Raw genomic sequence first — 26,273 nt, forward strand, 5'->3', positions numbered from 1 at the left:
TGAAGGGAGGTTTTACCCTGAAGTTGAATATTGCAGCTAAAACCGGTTTTGTTATATTATCTTTTAATAGGCTTGTCATTATTATATATTTTTTTTTTTTTTGTCTGGATTTTTGCTTTAAAATCACGAAGGCATACTGATAGTTATTTACCTCCAGCTGATCTTTTACACTATTTGCATAACCTTTAGAAGACCAACACTTTTCCTTTGAGAAGAGGTTATATAGATTGCTGGGTCACTGGTCTTTCTGCAGTTTAGTTTGAGCACCTCTGATAAACAGAACAAAGGTTACACTGGGACTCCAGTTCCTTATCTTTGAAACACAACACAGGACCACACCAAGGCAGACTGCTCTAAGCAGATGTGATCATCACACAGGACAAGATTCAGACCACATCCTAAACGTCTTGTTGGAATTGGATTTGGGGGCTTTGAGAAATATTTGCATAAAATTCAAACCAAAATCAACCATTGACCAAAGAATAAAACAAAAAATTGACAGTACTCTGTTGAGTATGCCATCCCTGCTGGTGTTCTGTCGAGAAGTGCCCCCCATCGAATAATGCCCACGCAGGATGGAGCCGCACTTCAGCTGATTTGCCGATGAGCTGGAGTGATGTGACCAGGGCGCAAGCGCACATCGTAGGAAGCATCTCTCGATGGGAGATACCATTTCACGGCCACCTATACAAATGGGGGGGGGAGACCGTAGTTCTCACACTGTGCCTCGCGGGGCAGCTTTACAGTGTGCTGATGGTCCAGTTTTGTCCATGTTGCAGGGTGGGTTTGCTGTGTTGAACGGCCGGTTTTACCTGTGTGAAAGGGCAGGTTGCAACACAGACAAAACCAGCTCTTCAACACAACCACTAGCCGCCCTCCAGCAGCAGCGATGCAAAATCTGAGAACTACGCTCTCCCCCGCTGTTTGTATAGGTTTAAATTGTGCCTGTGAAATGGTATCTCCCATCGAGAGATACCTCCTACGATGTTCGCATAGCCGCTAGCAAAACTTGCTGGTAAAACCTGGCATGCTGGTTGTACCCAAGGTACTTGGTACTTTCAGCCTGCCCATACACTGTTCGAATCTCGGCCGGTTTAGCAGGAAGATTTGAACCGTGTAGGGTTTGCCTAAGGCTTCATGTACACTTGCTGGTAAATGGTCATTTAGGAGCAATTGGGCATTTTTTTCAGCTGCCCCTGAACTCTCCTCTGTTATCAGTACATGTACACTGAGTCCTTTCTCTGCAGTTGAGTTTTTAGAAGCATTTTTTGGAAAGCAAAAAATGCTTTCAGGACGCATGTTTAGAGGCATTTGAAGCGCCAAATGCCTGTAACAGCGGTAAATCGCGTTTAGCCGCATTTAGTTTACAGCCGTTTTTAATGGAGATATATTTTTGACTATTTGAAAAAGGAAAAAAAAAAAGATTCTAAACACAAACGCGGTAAAACTGACGTTTTTAAACGTTGGTTACTATCTGTCAAGTTAAATTGTTCAGGAGAGGTTTTAAAATGTCCCGTGTACATGAAGCCTAATACTGCAGCTTCTTCTTTAACCACTTGACCTCCAGGCCAATTCTGAAACTTCTCTCATATATAAAAATCTGCATTTTTTGCTACGAAATTACTTTGAACCCCTAAACATATATTTATGTCACACGGTATTTACACATTTATGAAATTTAGTGTGCACAAACACAATATCCAATTTTTTTGGTAAGATATAAAAAATGGTGTTAGACTGCGTGCGCCCGTGAAATAGCGATAAACTATGGTACATTAAATTATGCCTTTACAGGTTACCATTTTAGAGTTACATGTGTGTTCTCCTGGCCGGGGTGGCTCCCCCCATCGGGTGAGAACACAGTAGCTCTGCATCTATGTTGATGGACGAGTCAAGTGATTTTCTTTCCTGCAACCCATGGTTGCAGGAAAGAAAATCGCTCCATCTATGGCCAGCTTTACCCACTGTAAGCAAAACCCAAAAATATACATTTTGTCTGGCGCTGGCTGGACTTGTATTCAAAACAAAAGGGATTTAGGGTTGTTTTTTTTCTTCTTCAAGGTCCCTTTTACACTGGCGGGAGTCTGCCAATGGATCTTCCTGCTCAGCAGGGGATCTCTCTGCTGATCCCCACTTAACAGGGGTAAGGCGGGTCTGTGTCCACTGATGCAGAGGGGGCAGGGACACAGCCTGCTATCCACCTGTCCGTTTCCATCTGATCTGACCTCCATCCGTCTGTTTTTAGCAGATCGATGTCGGTGGGTGTCAACGGACACATCTGTTTACATCCTCCCCTCCATAGAGAGCAATAGATGGTCCAATCAGGTCTGCCTAAAAAACTGCCAGGTGGGCCCGATCGGTCAGTCAGTGCAAAGGGGGCTTTAAATAAATGCCATGTGTTATTTTATACAAATAATTATTCCAAGTGATCGCCACTCATTTTTAGCTTGCCTGAGAGTCACATTTGTGAATATGAAAGTCTTGTGATTTTCATCTGTTAGAGGATGTGTAGAGATAATGTCATTAGAAAATGTATGCTAGATTTCATGCTTTCACATGGTTACAAGCATGGTTTTATCGACCGACCTTTGAATTGCAGAACTCTTTCAGTTGTAGATGGCAAGTCATCATTTATCTCTGGTTTTTGACCTTGTATTGATGACCTCATGTGTCTTGTGGTCACATGTCTCCATTTATAAGTGCCGTTATTCATTCTTTGTTCATCCCTCCCAATGATTGAAGTAACAAAATCATCTACACCCCTTTGCCTCATTGACTGCCTAAATGTGAACAGTAGGTGTTCATTTCTTTGGGAAATCTTCTCCACACTGTACACTACAGCCAAATGCACAACCAGTCTAACAGCCAATGTAACTTCTTTTGGTCAGTTATGGACAAGGTAAACTGTTGTGTCTGCTTCAATTGGGAATAAGAATGCCATAGATAGTAAATTTGGTATACTTGAAACTGGGGATGGCTAGAAACAGCAAAAAAAGATAAAGGAAGTTTTTTTTATTTATTTTTCTGTTATACTTGAGCTATTTTAAACTATACTATTTTAAATGTATTAGTTTGTTAGGTGTTTTGTGTGTATATTATATACAGGAATCCAAAGACAGTCAAGTCGGTTGTAGCACACTTTTTGTCTTTTATTTCATATAGCAATACAAAGTAACAAAAACTGTTTAAATCACACCATATTGCTTGTCAAGCTTAATAATGTACATATTATGCTCAAAACTATTGCTGCTACTTTCTTTCACTATATGAAATAAACAGAAGTGTGCTGCAGCTGGCAGTCTTTGGATTCCTGTATATAATATATATTTATGAGAACGAATGGAAAAAAAAAAATATATATATATACCCACCCCTACTGTATGTACAGTTTCTATATATCGATATGTTTTATTTTTAGCTGGGCAAAACTGGAACAGAGGTTAAAGATGGGCAGCATCGCTACGAGGGATCTGTGGTCATTCTAGATGCAGGCGCCCAGTATGGAAAAGTTATTGACCGACGTATTCGAGAATTCTTTGTGCAATCTGAAATCTATCCATTGGAAACACCAGCATTTGCCATAAGAGAACAAGGGTTTCGGTAAGAGCGCTGCTTTCCTTGTACTGATGTTTTGTATTCTTATCGTTTGATTGGATATGTTCCCACGTCCTTGAATATGTGTTTGCATTATAATTCTGGTGGGAATTAAATTTTTTTTTTTTTTCCTCCTGGATAATTTTTCTTCTGGGTAATTATTATTTTAGTCTTGAACATAAACCAGTAGGTATATATTTTTTTTTTCAGTATACAGCTGTCAACTCTACTGGCATGGGATTTTAGTAGTTTTTGGTAAAATTTCTAGTTACTGGACAGTTTTTGTATGAATTTCAAGGTAAGTACATTATTTATTTGAAACCCAGTGATATCAGCACTATGTAGTAGGGATACCACTTTTTTAAGACTGAGTGCAAGTACTCTCCCCCCCCCCCCCCCCCCCCCAAGTACTCACCAATACTTTTTAATGTCGTGTGCAAGTGGCACTAATATGCAGCACTGATAGGTGGCACTGAAAAAGCACAGATCTCCCTGTATAACTTTCAATAAAGCACCTGACAGCAATGGGAGAAGCGACTGTCAGAAAAGCTATACAGGGAGATTGGTGCTTTTAACTGCCCCCACGACCACACCGATCACCTGTGAGTCTGCCTGGCCCCCTGCTGAGTTTGAGGACGCCTGGTGCGATGCAACTGGCATCGAAACATTTGCACGAGTACCGATACTCGTGCAAATGCTTGGTATCGGCACCGATATCGATACTAGTATTGGTGCATCCCTATGTAGTGATGGCTGGTAGAAGGGTGCCGTGCATAGCTTCCTGAAAACATCACACACCCTGTCTCAATACTCCTCTAAAGAGCCCTCAGCAATGATGCAAGCAATAGGCTGGCTTATGGGAGATGTTCTGCAAATATCCAAAAACATTGATGGATAATGTCAGCCTGAACGAGTGGGCATTCCTTGGCAGGCTGTATTTGAATTCTAATTGCCCAAAATAACACTCACTTGTGATGCTGAGCTTCCGTTTTCGAAAAAATGGCATCCCATTAAATCAAAGGGATGGGTCAGGGACAGTGGGCAAAACGAAAAAACAAACACATTCCTCCATCTACACAATTTCCCCTCCTTCTTGACCAGGCCATTTTTTGCGATACAGAACAGCGTTACTTTAACTGACAATTGCATGGTCGTGTGACGCTGTACAAAAATCAAATGTCCTTTTTTTTTTTTCCTCCTACGGTTTCTATTTTTTGCGCTATAAACAAAAAAAGACCGACAATCTTGGAAAAAAAAAAAAAAAAAAAAAGAAAAAGTATTTTTTTACTTTCTGCTATAAAACACACCCAATAAAAAAAATTTAAAAAATCGAACTTCTTTATTAGTTTAGGCCAATATGTATTCTGCTAAATATTTTTGTTAAAAAAAATCCCAATAAGCGTATATTGATTGGTTTGTGCAAAAATGATTGTGTTTACTAACTATGGGATATTTTTGTGGAATTTTTTATTTATCTTTACTAGTAATTGTGTGTGTGTGTGTGTGTGTTTTTTGTTTTTTTTTGTTTTGTTTTTTTGCGGGACTGCGACATTGCTTGGACACCTGACACTTTTTACACTTTTTGTGGTCCAGTGACACTAATACAGTGATCATTGCTAAATAATATGCACTGCAATTGTACTAATGACACTGGCAGGGAAGGGGTTAACAACATCAGGGGAGATCAACGGGTTAAGTGTGCTCCTAGGGAATGCTTTCTGACTGGGGGGGGAATGCTATGACTGGTGGATCTCCATCTTCCTCCCTTACAGACCGCCGTTCTGCCCCTCCTCTCCACGTGCGCTCCCCACATCCACTCCAGGAGGGATGCAGTATATCTGCGTGGGGCGGGCCTTAAGTAGTTAAAGTGATATTAAAGGCTTCTGTCTTTTTTTTTTTAATTTTTTTTTTATAACAAGGTGTTACTTGCCTGCTCTGTGCAGTAGTTTTGTACAGAACAGCCCAGATCCTCCTCTTCTCGGGTCCCCTGTCGGCATTTCTGGCCCCTTCTTCTTGCCAAGTGCTCCCATAGCAAGCCACTTGCTGTAGGGGGACTTGTATGTGCTTACTACTGAGCCGCCTCTGGCCATAAAATACACAGAGCATGGCTTAGCCCCGCCCCTTCCTCATTGACTGTAATTGACAGCAGCGGGAGCCTCATCGTTCCAGCCATTGAGGGTGGAGAGACCCAGGTGAGCTGCTGCTCTCGGGCTCAGGTAAATATTGGGAGGGCTGGGGGATGCTGCACACAGAAGGTTTTTAATGCATGAAAGTAAAAAACCTTTAGCCTTTACAACCACTTGGGGAAGAATGAGCTAGATGATAGTGAATGTCCTTTATCCAAGAAATAAGGCGGGCTCTGACTTGCTGCAGCTTCTAATCAGAGTAAGAAATTTCAGTACAGTAGAGGAGTCTGGGCAAATGTGCAAGAATGAAGGTAAAGCCAAAGTACATCTTTAAATGTCTTATAGAGTAGAAGACTGCATTCAATCTGGAAAATGTTAACCGTGTCATTTCCTTGCTATTTTGCAGTGCTATAATTATATCAGGAGGGCCAAATTCTGTATACGCTGAAGATGCACCTTGGTTTGATTCTGCCATATTCACAATTGGAAAGCCAGTGCTTGGAATCTGCTATGGCATGCAGGTATGCAGTCAGTGCACAAACACATAATACTTCTGTAGGAGATAAAATAAAAGAATCATAGTTGTAATGTTAAATGTCATTTGTTTTGCTGTTAAGTATTGCTTTAGCTGATTGACACTCTTTCTACAACTTGTAACAACCCCTTTGACACAGAATGACAGCGAAGAAAGGCGCATCATGTGCAGTTGCTGCTCAGTTCATGCTGCTCAGCAGGAAATTTGATCTGTGTACAGCGTTAGGGAAGCTTTATTTATGTGAGCCATCTAGGACATATAGATTAAAAGAGAGAAGAAAGATAAAAATGTTCGTAGAAAAGAGACTCCTGAGGTCTGTTCTGCAAATTCGTTGATTTTCACTAAAAATGCAGTTGAAGTTTTGTGCATAGCCCATTGCACAGTGTGATTTACTCACTGGTATCAATACTAATTCTAAGCTGCATATGGGTAACAGCTAAATATACCAAATACTTTGTATGCCAGTGATTCATACTGCATTATTTGCTTAAGCCCTGGTTCACATTGGTACGATTTGACATGTCAAATCGATGGTAATTGCCAGCAATTGTCTTAATCTGTGTGACGCTGCACCGATTTCAAAAAGTTGTTTCTGTACTACTTTTTGTGATTTAGGGCTATGATTTACATTGATATCTGTGCAGAAACCTGCACAGATGTTTCTGAAATCGCAGCCGAAATCAGGACGGACATGCGGGAGTGAAATCTTGCGAGTTCAGCTGAACTTGCACGGCTTCATTCCCGCAGCTCAGTGTGAACCTGGGCTCAAGGATAAGTTTGCCTTTTGAAACATGTTACACCCATATTAAGGGTGTAACATGTTACAGGTGCATCAGCCCCCAAAGCCCTGGTCTGACAGCTAGCAGGGGATCTTCTCCCTCCCACTAGCTGTCACAATGTGTAAAAAAAAAACGGGGCTGGGCAGTCATCCATGCACAATGTTCTGTGAATGGGAAAACTACAAGGTCTGGCAGCCTTTGCGGCTGTCGACTTGTAGTTCTCAATGAGCTACCACAGTGCTGTTGAGCGCTGTGGTAGTTCATTAAGTGTTCCTGTCAGTGTAACTGCCTGGCTGTATCGGAGGTACGGCCAGACAGATACACAAACAGTCTGCAGGACTGTGACATTACACACTCCATCTGCTGATCGCGGATGCAATGCTTTACATGTCCATTACAAAAAAAGAATAATGCATATTGTTTTACCTGCAAAAAAAGTGCATTTATTTTATTTTTTCTGTAAAGGTGAACTTAGTACTTTTTGTTTGGTATATCCTGGAGGGCTAAAGGAAAAATATTGAGTGAAATGTGAAGGCTGCAATTGCTATGAAATTGCTTGCTGAGCGTCTTGCTTTAGTGCTTTGAATTGTTAACCCAGACTAAGAATACTACTAAGGACTTCTGTGTCCTCCAGTGTTGTTCCTTACCTGCATATGTGTTCTGTTTGGCAATCACAACTGTTGAGGAGAGATATGGAGTGCATTTTTAATGAGTCTACCAATCCATAGACTTGCATTTTTGGGGAAGAGCAGTAATGCTCAGGCATTGTATGCATATGAAGCTTTTCCCAGGAACATTTTATATTTACACACTATATAAACAATAGCAAAGTTTTTCAAACATTAACACTCTAAAATGACTTTCATTAGTTGAACTTTTTGTGCCTATCTCTGGGTGAAGTAAAATACCCCCAATGCAGTGGGGCTACTCGCAGGGGTGAGAAGCTGCAGGGTCCAGTCTTGCAGTGCAGATGATCCTGCGGGAGTGAAGTATCGGGTTAGTAAAAGTGCTTTATGTCCCTTAGACGTAAACAAGTAGTTAACTTGTTGCAGTGGGGGGCAGCCCCACTACAAGGATTTTTAATGTCCGTAGAGTTAAAGTGATTCTAAAGGTATTAATTGGTTATGATTGATAGCAGCGGGAATCATAAGGAGAGAGAGACCCAGGTCATGCACGTCGCTGAATCAAGATTGGGCTTGGGTAAATATAAAGGTGGGGGGGGGGCTGCATCCTGAAGGTATTTTACCTTAATGCATAGAGAATGCATTAAGGTAAAAAACACCTGCCTTTAGAACCACTTTAAGCTAGATCTAAAAAAAAGTGCATTTGTTTAAAGTTCTTGTCTATTATATCACATTCCAGTAATGAGTTCTGCACTTTTTCTCAGTCCTTCACATACAAAGGCTTTTGAGTTGCATTTTTAATTTTTTTTTTTTTTTTTTAAATCTGTTGTGGTATGATATACAGAGAAAGGTGATAACTCATTTTGTGGCAGAAGCTCTGAGACTCCAAGGTGAGCAGTTAATGTAAAAAATTTCATCATTGGCATTCCATGGAAATGTAAAAGTCCAGTATATCATTCAAAAATTAGAATCGACCTATAACTAAAAATGTGAAAATGTTCTGTCTTCTCAATGTATGTGGTACTGATGTGCCATTTTTACAAGCTGGAGAGGATGAAAACTATTGATGTTACTCTTTTTAATGTAGGACTGAGAGCCAAGGGATTTTCCCATATCGTCTTTCAGGACAGCAACCTATGAGAGACCTCAGCTCCTCCCTTCTTAGGAAACACCGCCCAGCCTAGATTTAAAAGGCATGCTTCCCTGCCGGCTCCTCAGTTTCAGTGTTTCCTCCGGCAAGGAGACACTGCGAGGAGCCGCAGCGTGTGAGGGGGCGGAGCTAGTGCGCTCCAAGCTGGCCCACAGGAATCATCCAGCGGGGTCACTTCCGGGGCGTATGACGTCATCAGCAGGCGCTGGAGACGCTGGTTACAGTCTCCATACGGGGCAAGCAGGGAGCATGGATGGTAGCTCGGAGGCTAAGGGCTCTGATTGGTCTGCTGGGACCTGAGTTCAAATCCCAGTGAGGGAAAGCCGTTCGTATCCTAGGTACTGCACAGCACCTGCACCCTTCTGCTGGACATGTGGCAGCTCTGTGGCCTAGAGGTGAGAACTTCAGCTTGGCATCCCTGCTGGTCTGGTTTTCAAAAGGGGAAGACCCAGCAGCGGCTGCGGACCACCAAAGCGGTGTAATGGACTCTTCTGCGACACCTTCACAGGCAGCGGAAGCAGACCCCAGCACCTCACAGGTAAGCCTGAAGTGTTTGTACTTTCCATGCACATCCTTTGAGTGTTTTTCCCCCTTGTAACCAGTAGGGACTGAGTGTAGGGGAATCTTCTTCCCCCCCCCCCCCCCCCCCCCCTCCCTCTTGCACGAGGTGTATGGAGTGGGTATGGCTGAAATAGCACTGTCTGGGGAAAACACGTGGCTGGCCGCTGAAAGGCAAGTCATGGCTCACAATCAGTGCAGCCATGGGAGTCTGCCTGGAGACATAGGATCTTGTCATCATGTCAGCTCCTTCTGACCTTTGAACAAGTCACTTTATGAAGTGGCTCAGCGGTTAACATTTCAGCTCTGGGTCACTAATTTGATGGGCCTGAGAGTTCCCTGAGCGGTCTCCTGGTGACTCGGGCGTGTCTAGCCAGGGGCGAAGGCCTGGGTGGCTGACACTTTTTCAGATCCCCCAACATTCTAGTGCTTGCATCAAGTTGTGGGTTCTCCCTGTGTTTGTGTGGGGTATCTTACATGCCCCAAACTGTGACACATTGGCTGGGTAGAATGCACTCATGACCAGAAGGGTCAGTTCACACAGAGTCTGCACTATAGGCACTGCAGTGAAAACTTTGCCTGTGTAGGACCAGCAAACCATCTCGCCTAAAATTTTCAGGCAGGGATCTTCAGGTTCTCCTGGTCGACTTATAAACAGTGAAGAAAAAGAGCTCACATTGAAGGTATTGCACCTAAACTGTGCCTTAAATACTGAGGTCATGAGTTTGAATCCAACCAAGCTAGCACCCTGCATGTTTCACTAGTGCTTGATGGCCACGGATGGTGCTTGATGGCCCCATTACCTGTGTATGCACTTGATATAGGAAACTAAACGGGATCTCTGGTGAGCAGGGCCCGATATCAGGGGGTGGCCTCCTGTATGGCATCACAGAGGGTTAAAGGCCTTCAGGTGACCAGACCCTAGTAAGATACACAGGTTTCTAGAACACTTGTTAAGAATTGGGAGAAGGCCTGGATGGTGAATCCAGTAGACCCCCTCATTACAAAATTTCTCTAGAGGAGGTGGTTGCAGGGGGACAAGAAACACTCCTGCTCCACAACCAGGGATAGAGCAGTGGAAAATGGTGTTCCTGTTCATTAGGTCCGATGAAAGCCTGGGAAGTCTAGGGTCCAGCTTCTTGGAAGGGTTTGGTTCAGTACCCTCTGCTACCTCCAGACGCAGTTTTTTTTCCACAGATCCAGACTTACCGGCCTAGTCCTGGGAGACAGAGGGGTATTGTTGGATTCTATGCTCAAGAGAATGAACTCTCTTCTGAAAGGGGTGTCGCGCATCTCAGAATATTGTCTGACACAATTGCAGACACACATTAATGCATGGTCAGTAAGAACACGGGCAGCCCCCCAGGTGGTGGGTGACGAACAGCATGTCCAAGACTGTGTGATATCCCTCCCACAGGGGACCTGTTCTTTGTCCTAGGCTGGAGGCGATTCCTGAATCGCATAACAGACAGGAACAGAGCCCTTCCTGTGAAATTAAAGGGTGACCCAGGTAGGAAGGCTGGGCTATGGCCACAGCACCCTGAATGCACCCGATCTCGTCTGGTGACGGAAGTTATGACTAAACTCAGTGGAGTCCTCTTCTTGCAGTTGCAGGCACTTTCATAACCGTCTATAGGGCGGTTAACCCTGGGATCTCTAGTTTCCCCCAGGAACTCTGGTTTCCTCCCATAAAACCTCCTCTTTGGGCCTAAACCAGTAAAGGGTTTTTCCCCAGGTGCTATGCTATCTCGCCCACCCACAGTCTTACTGGTGGGCATAGAACACTTCGGTCTTTCTCATTTTATTACACTGGCTTAAAGGACCACGGTTCTCTGTCCTGAAGGCTCTGGGAACCGGGTGGTCTGGCTACTAAGAGAGATCTCTTAATATATTTTATGCTCCACTCACCTGAGATTTGGAGGCATTACGGCAGCTGGACCAGTGTTAGGTCTGCAGTTTTCCAAGTAGGACCAAACTTTACTCATTGTAGGCCCTCGTGGGATCTTCCTTTTGTACTTTGCTTCATGTGTCAATGAGGGGTTTCCTTCCTAAAACTAAGGGTTAAAATCTCTAGCAGTACCTGGGCAAGATGACATTAGCTAACAGTCGAACAAGCCTATATATGTAGGGAGATCTCAGAGAAGCTGATGCTGCTCCACGCCAGATCTGTGCCGCGGCAACGTGATTCAGCTCTCCTACCTTTTACCTGACACTAGAGGCTGATCTTGTCAGCAAAGGGATCAGGGTAAATGCTCGCTTCTCATAGGTTGCTGTCCTGAAAGACGATATGGGAAAATTAGTTACTTACTGGTAACTTCTTTTCCGGGAGTCTTTCAGGACAGCACCGTGTACTCACCCTTGGTTCGTTGGTTTTTACTTTTGGGTTCCTGACTCAGGAACCGTCAAAAAAAGCAATTTAAGGTGTATGATGTGTTCTGTTCTCCTCAGATGGCCGGAGTTGCTCTTGAAGAACTGAGGAGCCGGTGGGGAAGCATGTCTTTTAAATCTAGGCTGGGTGGTGGCGGTGTTTCCTAAGAAGGGAGGAGCCGAGGTCTCTCATAGGTTGCTGTCCTGAAAGACTTCCGAAAAAGATGTTACCAGTAAGTAACTCTATTTTTTTTTTTTTTTTTTTTTTAATTGTACAATACTTATTTAAAGATAGTCAGCATGGAATACTTAAGGCTGCTGAGGGATTGGTTGAGTAATACCTTCACTTTAATCTATTGTAGGTTTTACATATGAGCTCTTGCATATTTCATTGTAGAAGGAATTAAATTAAGTAAAACTGATAGTGGATTATAGGCTGGTACATTTTAACTGAATAACACTATTATTGCAGATGATGAACAAAGTGTTTGGTGGAACGGTCCATAAGAAAAATGTGAGAGAAGATGGTGTCTTCAGTATCAGCATTGATAACACATGTTCTCTGTTCAGGTAAGAGATTGCCTTCCTGATAGAATAAGCCATTGGGTGTGAAAATATAATGTACCTATTTGTTGTTATATCCAGCACAATTAAGACTTGATTTAATTTGCATAACATGTCAAGGATCATTTCTTTGACAATGTAGAAGCATTGACAGACATAATAAGGCAGTTGTAGGTACTGCAGGAAAAATAATCATTTGATCCCCTGCACATGTTGTAAGTTTGCCCACTTACAAAGAAATGAAGGGTCTATAATTGTTATCATAGGTGTATTTTAAATGATAGAGACAGAATATCAACCAAAAATTCAGAAAACGCATGATACAAATGTTATGAATTGAGTTGCAGTTCAGTGAGTAAAATAAGTATTTGATCCCCTACCAACCAACAATAATTCTGGCTCCCACAGACTGGCTACAGTATGTGTTCATGTGGTACACAGATGAATCCTGTAAATTTAAGAAGGTGCTCTCAAGGACAACTCGTTATGTGTATAAAAGACACCTATCCACAGACCAAAGTAGCTGCCAAGGGATGTCAGGGACAAGATTGTAGATCTGCACAAGGCTGGAATGAGCTACAAGACCATCAGCAAGAAGCTTGGTGAAAAAGAGACAACTGTTGGAGCGATTATTTGCAAATGCAAGAATTACCAAATAACCATCAATCGCCCTTGGTCTGGAGCTCCATGCAAGATTTCGCCTCATGGGGTAAGGATGATCATGAGAAAAGTAAGTGATCAGCCCAGAACTACACGGGAGGAGCTTGTGAATGATCTCAAGCCAATTGGGGCCATAGTCCCCAAACAAACCATTGGTAACACAATATGTCGCCATGAATTGAAAACATCTTACCTCTGTGTTTGCCAACAAGGGTTTCTCCACCAAGTACTAAGTCATTTTTTGCTTGGGGATCAAATACTTATTTTACTCACTAAACAGCAACTCAATTTATAACATTTGTATCATGTTGTTTTTTTTTCTGGATTTTTGGTTGATATTCTGTCTCTATCATTTAAAATACACCTATGCTAAAAAAGTATAGACCCTTAATTTCTTTGTAAGTGGGCGAGCTTACAAAATCTGCAGGGGATCAAATAATTTTCACCACTGTATAGACACAATGCAGGACAGTGGCTCTGATACTGATTTATCGGTGAGAGAATTGAGGCAATTGGCAAGGTTTACTAGCATGTCTGATTAATTTCATCGCCTGCTGAAGGGTTGACCTATGTCGTCTGAATATAGTACTGGCAAAAGATAATCACTGGATCAGGACATGCTCATCTCATGTTATTGATAGCAGTTTTGTATATTCATTTGATCTGGCTGCTTGTAATTTCAGTTGCATATGGTAACACTATGTGGCCGCAGACTTAAAGGCACAGAAGAAAGGAAACTGTGCTTATAACAATTCCCATTATAAAACTGCTCTATCCTGTGATACTCGAAAAATTAGAATATCGTGCAAAAGTTCATTTATTTCACTAATGCAACTTAAAAGGTGAAACTAATATATGAGATAGACTCATTACATGCAAAGCAAGATAGTTCAAGCCGTGATTTGTCATAATTGTGATGATTATGGCTTACAGCTCATGAAAACCCCAAATCCACAATCTCAGAAAATTAGAATATTGTGAAAAGGTGCAATTAGAAATAATTAAATATTAAATTAGAATATTACATGCAATCAATAAAACAAGGATTGTACATAGAACAATATCACATCTCTGAAAAGTATAAGCATGCATATGTACTCAGTACTTGGTTTGGGCCCCTTTTGCAGCAATTACTGCCTCAGTGCAGCATCGCATGGATGCCATCAGCCTGTGGCACTGCTGAGGTGTTATAGAAGACCAGGATGCTTCAATAGCGGCCTTCAGCTCTTGTGCGTTGTTCGGTCTCATGTCTCTCATCTTTCTCTTGGCAATGCCCCATAGATTCTCTATGGGGTTCAGGTCAGGCGGGTTTGCTGGCCATTCAAGCACAGTAATCCCACAGTCATTGAACCAGGTTTTAGTGCTTTTGGCAGTGTGGGCAGGTGCCAAGTCCTGCTGGAAAATGAAGTCAGCATCCCCATAGAGCTCATCTGCGGAAGGAAGCATGAAGTGCTCCAAAATCTCCTGGTAGATGGCTGCATTGACCCTGGAGTTAATGAAGCACAGTGGACCAACACCAGCCGATGACATGGCTCCCCAAATCGACACAGACTGTGGAAACTTCACACTGGACTTCAAGCACAAGCAGTGAGTGCCTCTCCATTCTTCCTCCATACTCCTGGGTTTTCAAATGAGATGCAAAATTTGCTCTCATCAGAAAAGAGGGCTTTGGACCACTGAGCAACAGACCAGGTCTGTTTTTCTTTAGGCTGGGTTCACACTGCTGCGAATTCTATTGCGAATTTGAGCCGTTGCGATCGCTCAAATTCGCAAGTCATTTAAATTACATAGATTAACATTAGTGCCGTTCACATCGACGCGTTGCGAATATAACCTGCGTGAAAAAAAGGTCCTGTGCGAGTTTACTGCGTTGCGTTGCGAATTTAGTCTCCATAGACATCAATGTAAATCGTTCTTGAATCGCATTGATTGGTTCACATATGTGCGAATTCCACCACACTACTCTCCACAAAAACCAGGAAGTACACAGGAAGTTAAGACCCTTTTTTTTTTTACATTATGATTCCATTGGCTAGACTATCAATCGCAGCTATATCCAACTCCTGAAATTCGCGGTAAAATCGCGGTAAAATCGCGGTAAATTCGCGGTAAAATCGCGGTAAATTCGCACTGCAGCAGTGTGAACCCAGCCTTAGCCCAGGTAAGATGCTTCTGACGTTGTTTGTTGTTCAGAAGTGGCTTGACAAGAGGAATAAAACATTTGAAGCCCATGTCCAGGATCCGTCTGTGTGTGTGGTGGCTCTTGATGCACTGACTCCAGCCTCAGTCCACTCCTTGTGAAAGTCCCCAACACTTTTGAATGGCCTTTTCCTGACAATCCTCTTCAGGCTGTGGTCATCCCTGTTGCTTGTGCACCTTTTTTCTTCCACACTTTTCCCTTCCACATAACTTTCTATTAATGTGCTTTGGTACAGCACTTTGGGAACATCCAACTTCTTTTGCAATTACCTTTTGAGGCTTTCCCTCCTTATGGAGAGTGTCAATGATGGTTTTCTGCACAACTGTCAGGTCAGCAGTCTTTCCCATGATTGTGATTCCTACTGCACCATTTAAAGGCTCAGGAACCCTTTGCAGGTGTTGTTATGGCTTAATTAGTTGATTAGGGTGGGACACTTTGAGCCTAGAATATTGCACCTTTTCACAATATTCTAATTTTCTGAGATTGTGGATTTGGGGTTTTCATGAGCTGTAAGCTATAATCGTCACAATTATGACAAATCACGGCTTGAACTATCTCATATATTAGTTTCACCTTTAAAGTTGCAATAGTGAAATAAATGAACTTTTGCACAATATTCTAATTTTTCGAGTATCACCTGTATGCTTCAGTCATTGTGGCACATGTAATAAATTGTTGTCAGTGCAAAAGTGAGCTATGTTGTCCATATTAGCTGTAATTTAATTTCTTTAGGGTTTGTTCACATTATGGCTGGTAACCTGTAGTTGTCTGCACTGTATAAATGCAGGTCACTGCTAGGGAGCATATAAAGCAATTGTTTTCTATGTGTTGTGACCAGGGCACAATTTTCACCCTTTCCGTCAGGTTTGGACTGGGCAATAGAACTGGTCCTGAAAAATTTCATACACTTTCTCTTGATGTACTACCGATATCAAAACTACTACATATTGTATGTACCAGAAAGCCTTATATGACTCGCATTATATAATCTACTCACAAAACAGCAACCACTACCACCTCTCAATTCTTAATACTGTGGGTAGGTAAGAGGATCACCAAAATATAGGACCTGCTGCTGATTGTAGGCAAGTCAGAAAGACTCGTTCTCCACAACATGAGCTATACATCCGAGTTATTCGGGAAGTATTGATCACAGTGATGGAAACACTGCTGAATATAGACTTTATAAATTACTACAGAGACTATTTATGCTGGAATCACTACAGTGTCATGTATTGTATATCACTGATAGGACCCATGAATTCCAACCTATTGAATTAAGGCTAAGTTCACACTGGCATTGAAAGCAGGCATTCAAGGGGTGTTTTTTTAAAGCTCCTCAAACATCTATACAAATGACACTATGGACAGCACATTATCAAAATTGAAGTCTCGTGTCGAGTCTGGAGGAGTTTGAAGCCTTTCAAAGCCTCCCATTCAAGTCTATAACACTCCGCAAATGCACTGGCAGACATTTGCTGCACATTAAGATGAGTTTTAAAAATAATCATGCAGGAGGACTATAATGTCCCCAAATGCCCTGTAATATTAGAGGAGTGCATGGTGTCCTGAAGTCACTTCCTTCTATGCACTTCCTGTTTGTGCTGCTTGAAGATGTCAACTTCTGAGGGTAGGTGTGTAAATCGTGATACAGGGCATGAATGTGCCCTTTAGAATATCTCTGGGAGACAATCGGATGTACCCGATAGCACCCGGATGCCCTTCAACTCTTCCTCTGCTCAGTAAATTGCTCCTACATTAGCATCTTCTGCAGGAGGCCAAACATGAGATAAAGCATAGTAAAGGAATCCATGCTGCTGCCTTCCCTGCTAATGGAGTATGCACAGGAAACCTTTACCATGGCAAGCTTACACCTCAAGTTTCCAGTAATGTCACTTCCCTAAAAAAAAAAAAAAAAAAAAAAATGCTTTTCTGGAGTGGTTTTAACATACATCAAAACCACACATGGGGTGATTTTTATTTGAGCATTTTAAAAGTGCTTGTAAGACACCAGTCTAACATGCCCGCGCTAAAGCGCATTAATGCTATAGAAGCATTTGTTAAGAGTTAAAAATTTTGTCAGGTGTGAACAAGCCCAAACAGGTACACTTGCTAGTATTTTAGTCACACTGGAGCCTTTTTGACTTAAAAGAGAAGTATAGCCAAAGCTCGTTTGGCTGGGCTTCTCCTATGGATCACAGGAGTGCAGTTTGTTTTGCACTCCTGTGACCCATTTTCAGCAGAGAGCAGGTTGACCTTCGCTCTCTGCTGATATCACGGAAGTCGGTCAAGGCACCGCGTCATCCTGACAAAGTCTGGATCCGCCAGGTGCCTGAGCTGGCTGCCCCCACCCCCTCCACAGCTTAGCACTCCAGTGAGCAAGGAGGGGGAAGAGCAGACAGCTGTGACTGACAGTCTGCAGCTCTCTGCTCGGGGAACTGTGAAAATTGAGCGATTTGGCGATGTTCGATCGCTCGGTTCTTGATGCTGCATCCACCTAGGTAAGTATGATTCCGAGGGGGAAAAAATCCTTTTACTTCTCTTTTAACCACTTGACGACCGCCTCACGCCGATGTACGTCGGCAAAGTGGCACGGACAGGCAAAATCACGTACACGTGATTTGCCTTCCGCGGGTGGGGGGTCCGATCGGACCCCCCCCCGGTGCCCGAGGCGGTCGTCTTTTGTCCAGCGGCGATCGGTGATGAGGGGGAGACCATCCGTTCGTGGCCCCCCCCTCGCGATCGCCGCCGGCCAATGAGAACACTCCTTTGCTGCTGTATGCTAAACAGCAGCAAAGGAAGTGATGTCATCTCCCCTCGGGTCGGTATTTTCCGTTCCGGCCCGAGGAGAGAAGACATCTATGTGAGTGCACCAACACACACACACACAGTAGAACATGCCAGGCACACAAAACACCCCGATCCCCCCCCCCCCCCCGATCCCCCCCCCCAATCACCCCCCCCCCCCCCCCCCCTGTCACAAACTGACACCAGCAGTTTTTTTTTTTTTTTTTTTCTGATTACTGCATAGTGTCAGTTTGTGACAGTTACAGTGTTGGGACAGTGAGTATTACCCCCCTTTAGGTCTAGGGTACCCCCCTAACCCCCCCTAATAAAGTTTTAACCCCTTGATCACCCCCTGTCACCAGTGTCACTAAGCGATCATTTTTCTGATCGCTGTATTAGTGTCGCTGGTGACGCTAGTTAGTGAGGTAAATATTTAGGTTCGCCGTCAGCGTTTTATAGCGTCAGGGACCCCCATATACTACCTAATAAATGTTTTAACCCCTTGATTGCCCCCTAGTTAACCCTTTCACCACTGATCACCGTATAACCGTTACGGATGACGCTGGTTAGTTCGTTTATTTTTTATAGTGTCAGGGCACCCGCCGTTTATTACCGAATAAAGGTTTAGCCCCCTGATCGCCCGGCGGTGATATGCGTCGCCCCAGGCAGCGTCAGATTAGCGCCAGTACCGCTAACACCCACGCATGCAGCATACGCCTCCCTTAGTGGTATAGTATCTGATCGGATCAATATCTGATCCGATCAGATCTATACTAGCGTCCCCAGCAGTTTAGGGTTCCCAAAAACGCAGTGTTAGCGGGATCAGCCCAGATACCTGCTAGCACCTGCGTTTTGTGCCTCCGCCCAGCCCACCCAAGTGCAGTATCGATCGATCACTGTCACTTACAAAACACTAAACGCATAACTGCAGCGTTCGCAGAGTCAGGCCTGATCCCTGCGATCGCTAACAGTTTTTTTGGTAGCATTTTGGTGAACTGGCAAGCACCAGCCCCAGGCGTCAGGTTAGCGCCAGTACCGCTAACACCCACGCACGCAGCATACGCCTCCCTTAGTGGTATAGTATCTGAACGGATCAATATCTGATCCGATCAGATCTATACTAGCGTCCCCAGCAGTTTAGGGTTCCCAAAAACGCAGTGTTAGCGGAATCAGCCCAGATACCTGCTAGCACCTGCGTTTTGCCCCTCCGCCCGGCCCAGCCCAGCCCACCCAAGTGCAGTATCGATCGATCACTGACACTTACAGAACACTAAACGCATAACTGCAGCGTTCGCAGAGTCAGGCCTGATCCCTGCGATCGCTAACAGTTTTTTTTGTAGCGTTTTGGTGAACTGGCAAGCACCAGCCCCAGGCAGCGTCAGATTAGCGCCAGTACCGCTAACACCCACGCACGCACCGTACACCTCCCTTAGTGGTATAGTATCTGATCGCATCAATATCTGATCTGATCAGATCTATACTAGCGTCACCAGCAGTTTAGGGTTCCCAAAAACGCAGTGTTAGCGGGATCAGCCCAGATACCTGCTAGCACCTGCGTTTTGCCCCTCCGCCCGGCCCGGCCCAGCCCACCCAAGTGCAGTATCGATCGATCACTGACACTTACAAAACACTAAACGCATAACTGCAGCGTTCGCAGAGTCAGGCCTGATCCCTGCGATCGCTAACGTTTTTTGGTAGCGTTTTGGTGAACTGGCAAGCGCCAGCGGCCTAGTACACCCCGGTCGTAGTCAAACCAGCACTGCAGTAACACGTGGTGACGTGGCGAGTCCCATAAGTGCAGTTGAAGCTGGTGAGGTGGCAAGCACAAGTAGTGTCCCGCTGCCACCAAAAAGACAAACACAGGCCCATCGTGCCCATAGTGCCCTTCCTGCTGCATTCGCCAATCCTAATTGGGAACCCACCACTTCTGCAGCGCCCGTACTTCCCCCATTCACATCCCCAACCAAATGCAGTCGGCTGCATGAGAGGCATTTTTATGTCCTCCCGAGTACCCCTACCCAACGAACCCCCAAAAAAGATGTTGTGTCTGCAGTAAGAGCGCGGATATAGGCGTGACACCCGCTATTATTGTCCCTCCTGTCCTGACAATCCTGGTCTTGCATTGGTGAATGTTTTGAACGCTACCATTCACTAGTTGAGTATTAGCGTAGGGTACAGCATTGCACAGACTAGGCACACTTTCACAGGGTCTCCCAAGATGCCATCGCATTTTGAGAGACCCGAACCTGGAACCGGTTACCGTTATAAAAGTTAGTTACAAAAAAAGTGTAAAAAAAAAAAAAAATATGAAATAAAAAAAAATAGTTGTTGTTTTATTGTTCTCTCTCTCTCTATTCTCTCTCTCTATTGTTCTGCTCTTTTTTACTGTATTCTATTCTGCAATGTTTTATTGTTATTGTTATTATGTTTTATCATGTTTGTTTTTCAGGTGTGTAATTATTTACACTTTACTGTGCTTTATTGTTAACCATTGTTAACCATTTTTTTGTCTTCAGGTACGCCATTCACGACTTTGAGTGGTTATACCAGAATGATGCCTGCAGGTTTAGGTATCATCTTGGTATCATTCTTTTCAGCCAGCGGTCGGCTTTCATGTAAAAGCAATCCTAGCGGCTAATTAGCCTCTAGACTGCTTTTACAAGCCGTGGGAGGGAATGCCCCCCCCCACCGTCTTTCGTGTTTTTCTCTGGCTCTCCTGTCTCAACAGGGAACCTGAGAATGCAGCCGGTGATTCAGCCAGCTGACCATAGAGCTGATCAGAGACCAGAGTGGCTCCAAACATCTCTATGGCCTAAGAAACCGGAAGCTACGAGTATTTCATGACTTAGATTTCGCCGGATGTAAATAGCGCCATTGGGAAATTGGGGAAGCATTTTATCACACCGATCTTGGTGTGGTCAGATGCTTTGAGGGCAGAGGAGAGATCTAGGGTCTAATAGACCACAATTTTTTCAAAAAAGAGTACCTGTCACTACCTATTGCTATCATAGGGGATATTTACATTCCCCGAGATAACAATAAAAATGATTAAAAAAAAAAATATGAAAGGAACAGTTTAAAAGTAAGATTAAAAAAGCAAAAAAATAATAAAGAAAAAAAAAAAAAAAACACCCCTGTCGCCCCCTGCTCTCGCGCTAAGGCGAACGCAAGCGGCGGTCTGTCGTCAAACATAAACAGCAATTGCACCATGCATGTGAGGTATCACCGCGAAGGCCAGATCGAGTGCAGTAATTTTTCCAGTAGACCTCCTCTGTAAATCTAAAGTGGTAACCTGTAAAGGCTTTTGAAGGCTTTTAAACATGTATTTATTTTGTTGCCACTGCACGTTTGTGCGCAATTTTAAAGCATGTCATGTTTGGTATCCATGTACTCGGCCTAAGATCATCTTTTTTATTTCATCAAACATTTGGGCAATATAGCGTGTTTTAGTGCATTAAAATTAAAAAAAGTGTGTTTTTTCCCCAAAAAATGCGTTTGAAAAATCGCTGCGCAATTACTGTGTGAAAAAAAAAAATGAAACACCCACCATTTTAATCTGTAGGGCATTTGCTTTAAAAAAATATATAATGTTTGGGGGTTCAAAGTAATTTTTTTGCAAAAAAAAAAAACTTTTTCATGTAAACAATAAGTGTCAGAAAGGGCTTTGTCTTCAAGTGGTTAGAAGAGTTGGTGATGTGTGACATAAGCTTCTAAATGTTGTGCATAAAATGCCAGGACAGTTCAAACCCCCCCCAAATGACCCCATTTTGGAAAGTAGACACCCCAAGCTATTTGCTGAGAGGCATGTCGAGTCCATGGAATATTTTATATTGCGACACAAGTTGCGGGAAAGAGACAAATTTTTTTTTTTTTTTTTGCACAAAGTTGTCACTAAATGATATATTGCTCAAACATGCCATGGAAATATGTGAAATTACACCCCAAAATACATTCTGCTGCTTCTCCTGAGTACGGGGATACCACATGTGTGAGACTTTTTGGGAGCCTAGCCGCGTACGGGACCCCGAAAACCAAGCACCGCCTTCAGGCTTTCTAAGGGCGTGAATTTTTGATTTGACTCTTCACTGCCTATCACAGTTTCGGAGGCCATGGAATGCCCAGGTGGCACAAAACCCCCCCAAATGACCCCATTTTGGAAAGTAGACACCCCAAGCTATTTGCTGAGAGGTATAGTGAGTATTTTGCAGACCTCACTTTTTGTCACACAGTTTTGAAAATTGAAAAAAGAAAAAAATAAAAGTTTTTTCTTGTCTTTCTTCATTTTCAAAAACAAATGAGAGCTGCAAAATACTCACCATGCCTTTCAGCAAATAGCTTGGGGTGTCTACTTTCCAAAATGGGGTCATTTGGGGGGGTTTTGTGCCACCTGGGCATTCCATGGCCTCCGAAACTGTGATAGGCAGTAAAGAGTGAAATCAAAAATTTTCACCCTTAGAAATCCTGAAGGCGGTGATTGGTTTTCGGGGTCCAGTACGCGGCTAGGCTCCCAAAAAGTCCCACACATGTGGTATCCCCATACTCAGGAGAAGCAGCTAAATGTATTTTGGGGTGCAATTCCACATATGCCCATGGCCTGTGTGAGCAATATATCATTTAGTGATGACTTTTTGTAAATATTTTTTTTTTTTTTTGTCATTTTTCAATCACTTGGGACAAAAAAAATAAATATTCAATGGGTTCAACATGCCTCTCAGCAATTTCCTTGGGGTGTCTACTTTCCAAAATGGGGTCATTTGGGGGGGTTTTGTACTGCCCTGCCATTTTAGCACCTCAAGAAATGACATAGGCAGTCATAAACTAAAAGCTGTGTAAATTCCAGAAAATGTACCCTAGTTTGTAGACGCTATAACTTTTGCGCAAACCAATAAATATACGCTTATTGACATTTTTTTTACCAAAGACATGTGGCCGAATACATTTTGGCCTAAATGTATGACTAAAATTGAGTTTATTGGATTTTTTTTATAACAAAAAGTAGAAAATATCATTTTTTTTCAAAATTTTCGGTCTTTTTCCGTTTATAGCGCAAAAAATAAAAACCGCAGAGGTGATCAAATACCATCAAAAGAAAGCTCTATTTGTGGGAAGAAAAGGACGCAAATTTCGTTTGGGTACAGCATTGCATGACCGCGCAATTAGCAGTTAAAGCGACGCAGTGCCAAATTGGAAAAAGACCTCTGGTCCTTAGGCAGCATAATGGTCCGGGGCTCAAGTGGTTAAGCATAATGGCATTTTAAAGCTGTATCTGAGAACCACAAACCAAAAGCACTATAATTAATTTTTAATATTCAAACAAACACCCCCCCCCCATCTATCCATGTCTCCATGCTTTATTTTGCTGAAAAATATCCTTTTGAAAAAACACCCCCTAACATTTCTGGCCGTGGCCGTCTTCAGTAAGGGCAGATGATTTTTGTAGCACTTCCTGTAATCCATCTGCCCTTAGCTTAGGCATGCTGGCAGGAGGGTGTGCTTACCTAAGAAAACCTCTTGTCCCCTCCTGAAGACTCCTGGGATGTATGACATTTGCCCAGGCATGGAAAGCAGGAAGTAATTGAAGAAATGTAAAACAAAAAAATGTTTCAAACAAGTAAATGTGATATACTTTCCTATCTATTTACTAATGCTAGCAGCATAAGGCGTTTTGAGGGGTACAAGTAGCACAGCCGTTTTAATTTACCAAACATTAAAGACCTCTCTGATCTTCCCTGCTGTGAAGAAGTGTGTGTGTGTGTAATGTGTACTAGAGCCTGAGCTTCTTGTTTATGCAAACTGAATGTTTTTTCTTTTGTATTGGTTTTGCTTCCTCAATGTTTTAACTTGTGTTTTCAGGGGACTGCAAAAAGAGGAGGTTGTGCTGTTGACACACGGTGACAGCGTAGACAAGGTAGCTGATGGGTTTAAAGTTGTGGCACGATCTGGAAACATAGTTGCAGGTATGCATCTTAAATATCTACTTGCAATCATATGACTGTCTGGTATCCTTAATATGACCCTGACAGATAACTATAAATAGATTCCTCTCTGTCCCTTCTCTCCACACTATAATCCTGCCTCCATCATTTGGGCAGCTTGATCAGATAATATATGATATAAATGATATGATGTGTAAAAAGCCTCTGTGGTAAATTAATATATTAAATATAGGGGTGACAGAAACCGAGCCAAGATCATAGCTATTGGAGAGTACTCGAATCGTATCTTCTTTCCTGTCCATTGAGGGACACAGGAGTTCTGAACAGTCAGGTTAACTGCCGCTACTACAGGAGGTTCAGTCAAAAAGGCAGCACCCGTACAACCCCTCCTCTACCCAGCATGCCTCCTGTTGTTTTTTTTGCTAGTGTTCTAAGAGGTTGGTAGCCGTTTCTTGGGCTCTTTGGTGACTTCAAGCAAGATGATGCTGGTGCTTTTAAAGTCGGTGACTATTCTTGGAGGCCATACCCTGACCCCACTTGACTGGATAGTGTGAGGTTAGCATGGAATAGGACCTTTGGGGCACTGGGCTCTAAATTGTGGCACTTTACAGACTTTGTATTGTGTTGGCTGCAGACCATTTTCCATGTCCAGATCTGTAGATCTCTGCTACAGGTGTGGCCCTGTCACTGAGGACGACTTTGGTGAGTAAGCCGGTCAGTGAGGTCAAACCTAAACACTTTCAAATTGTATGCAATCAGGCAGGCCCTTGCACTACATTATTGAAGGTCAATTCTAAAGAAAATTGTATAATGTGTAGGCAGTTTTAGGGTTAAGGTTGAGTGATCAAATGCTGGTGCTGTCGGGGGGCACTCTAAATGTTCTCTCTGCCACCATTCAGCTTGGGCGAAGCATTATCCCACTGCTATTCTTGCTCTTAAAAGCACCACATGGATCTTTGGTCTGTTTTCACTGCCCACCTGTGGTGGTTTGGTCACCTCTGCCACCTGAAACCCTCATCAGCACTAGTTGGCTGGGTTTTTGGGTATCTAAGGCTGTGCCTTGCTTTGGGTCTAGTTGCATTAGTGCTGAGTAGATGTAACATGTCTTCCTTAAGACACAGAGAACGGAGACATCTGGTTATACTCCACTAGTGGTTCTGGGGGTGTTTACCTGGTATTTTGTATAATTTATATGCTCGTAGTCCCGAACCCAGAACCCATATTGTTAGACTCCAACAAGGATGATCCTATAACTCGACTCTGTTGGGTGTGACCAAGGCCCTCCCCCATGTGCAGAGGGACCTTGGCGTCTACTTTGGACTTCCTGTCTGCCTCTGCACAGATACTGGGGCATTCTACCCACAGAGGTTTTAAGCATCCTCCAGTGCCATCCCCTGCTGTATTTGTTTGTGACTGCCCTGATCCTTCTACTGAGACAGACCCTGTAGCTGTCTCTGATTCAGATTGCCAGCTGTCTACCTCAGGTGAGGCTGTGTTGAGCTCATTTCAGTCTTCTGAAGCAGATCCAGAGTATACAAGAGGATGTTTTAAACCTTATAGATGCAGTGTGCACTATCCTTCACCTGGAGGATCAGCCTGTCGAATCATCAGGTTTTGGATCCTTTGGAGCTCCTACAACGACTTTCTGCTACATCCACTACTTGACTCCCTTCTATTACGTGGGCTATAAACATCCTGAAGGTTCCTGGGCCTCACTGTGTTGGAACTTTTTACCTTTTGAGATGGAGTTTATTAATTGGTGGTCTTTGCCCACTGTAGACGCATTAGTAATTCACCTTAACAGGCAAGCTACCAGGCAGGTGGAGGGTGTGCAAGTATCAAAACTTGTGTCGCATAGGAAACTGATTATCGGTGCATATGTGCAGGGCTCTCTGGATGCATGCTTAAAAATCCGACTAGGTGTCCAAGGAACATAAGATTCACAAGGGATGTTGTCTCTTCAGATCTGCTCATGACATGGTCATTAGCAACATCACGGATGGCTGGAGCATTCTCCTGCCTCAATACATCTAGGCCTTTTGCGTCAAGGTGCATCCCCACTTCCACAAGTGGAGACTGTTGGTCCATTAGGCTGGGTCCTTGGCTAGTGTGTCTTCTCAGGATTCACTAGTTTGTGTTTCCCCCCGTAGCTCACAGGCTAAATACATGTGTCTAGCATCTGCTTCAGCTGTCCCTCACCTTTCTTCTGGGGTTACTACACATTTGACATTGACTCTTTTTAAAGGTATCTGAGACCTTTTTTTTCTGCTCTAGTAAAGACTTGTTTTTTGAATCGGTACTTGTACCTCTCAGGGTGTTTGGTACTTCCTGGGTTTGCCTGTCTCCTGGAAAGCTTTCTCTGATTTTCAGTGTCAGCTGGAATCAGTTTCCGCT

General features: G+C 43.4%; 1 protein-coding gene across 1 annotated transcript in view; it reads left to right on the forward strand.

Moving 5' to 3' along the window:
- GMPS (guanine monophosphate synthase) overlaps window positions 1–26,273 on the forward strand; it is a 68,760-nt gene that overhangs the window by 8,190 nt on the left and 34,297 nt on the right. The window contains exons 2-5 of the mRNA XM_073626072.1: window positions 3,419–3,600; window positions 6,127–6,241; window positions 12,205–12,302; window positions 23,797–23,900. Coding sequence (XP_073482173.1) covers window positions 3,419–3,600; window positions 6,127–6,241; window positions 12,205–12,302; window positions 23,797–23,900 — 499 coding nt within the window. The remainder of the gene's footprint in view (window positions 1–3,418; window positions 3,601–6,126; window positions 6,242–12,204; window positions 12,303–23,796; window positions 23,901–26,273) is intronic.

The sequence above is a fragment of the Aquarana catesbeiana genome, linkage group LG04 (genome assembly GCF_042186555.1).
Source record: "Aquarana catesbeiana isolate 2022-GZ linkage group LG04, ASM4218655v1, whole genome shotgun sequence".
Lineage (NCBI taxonomy): Eukaryota > Metazoa > Chordata > Amphibia > Anura > Ranidae > Aquarana > Aquarana catesbeiana.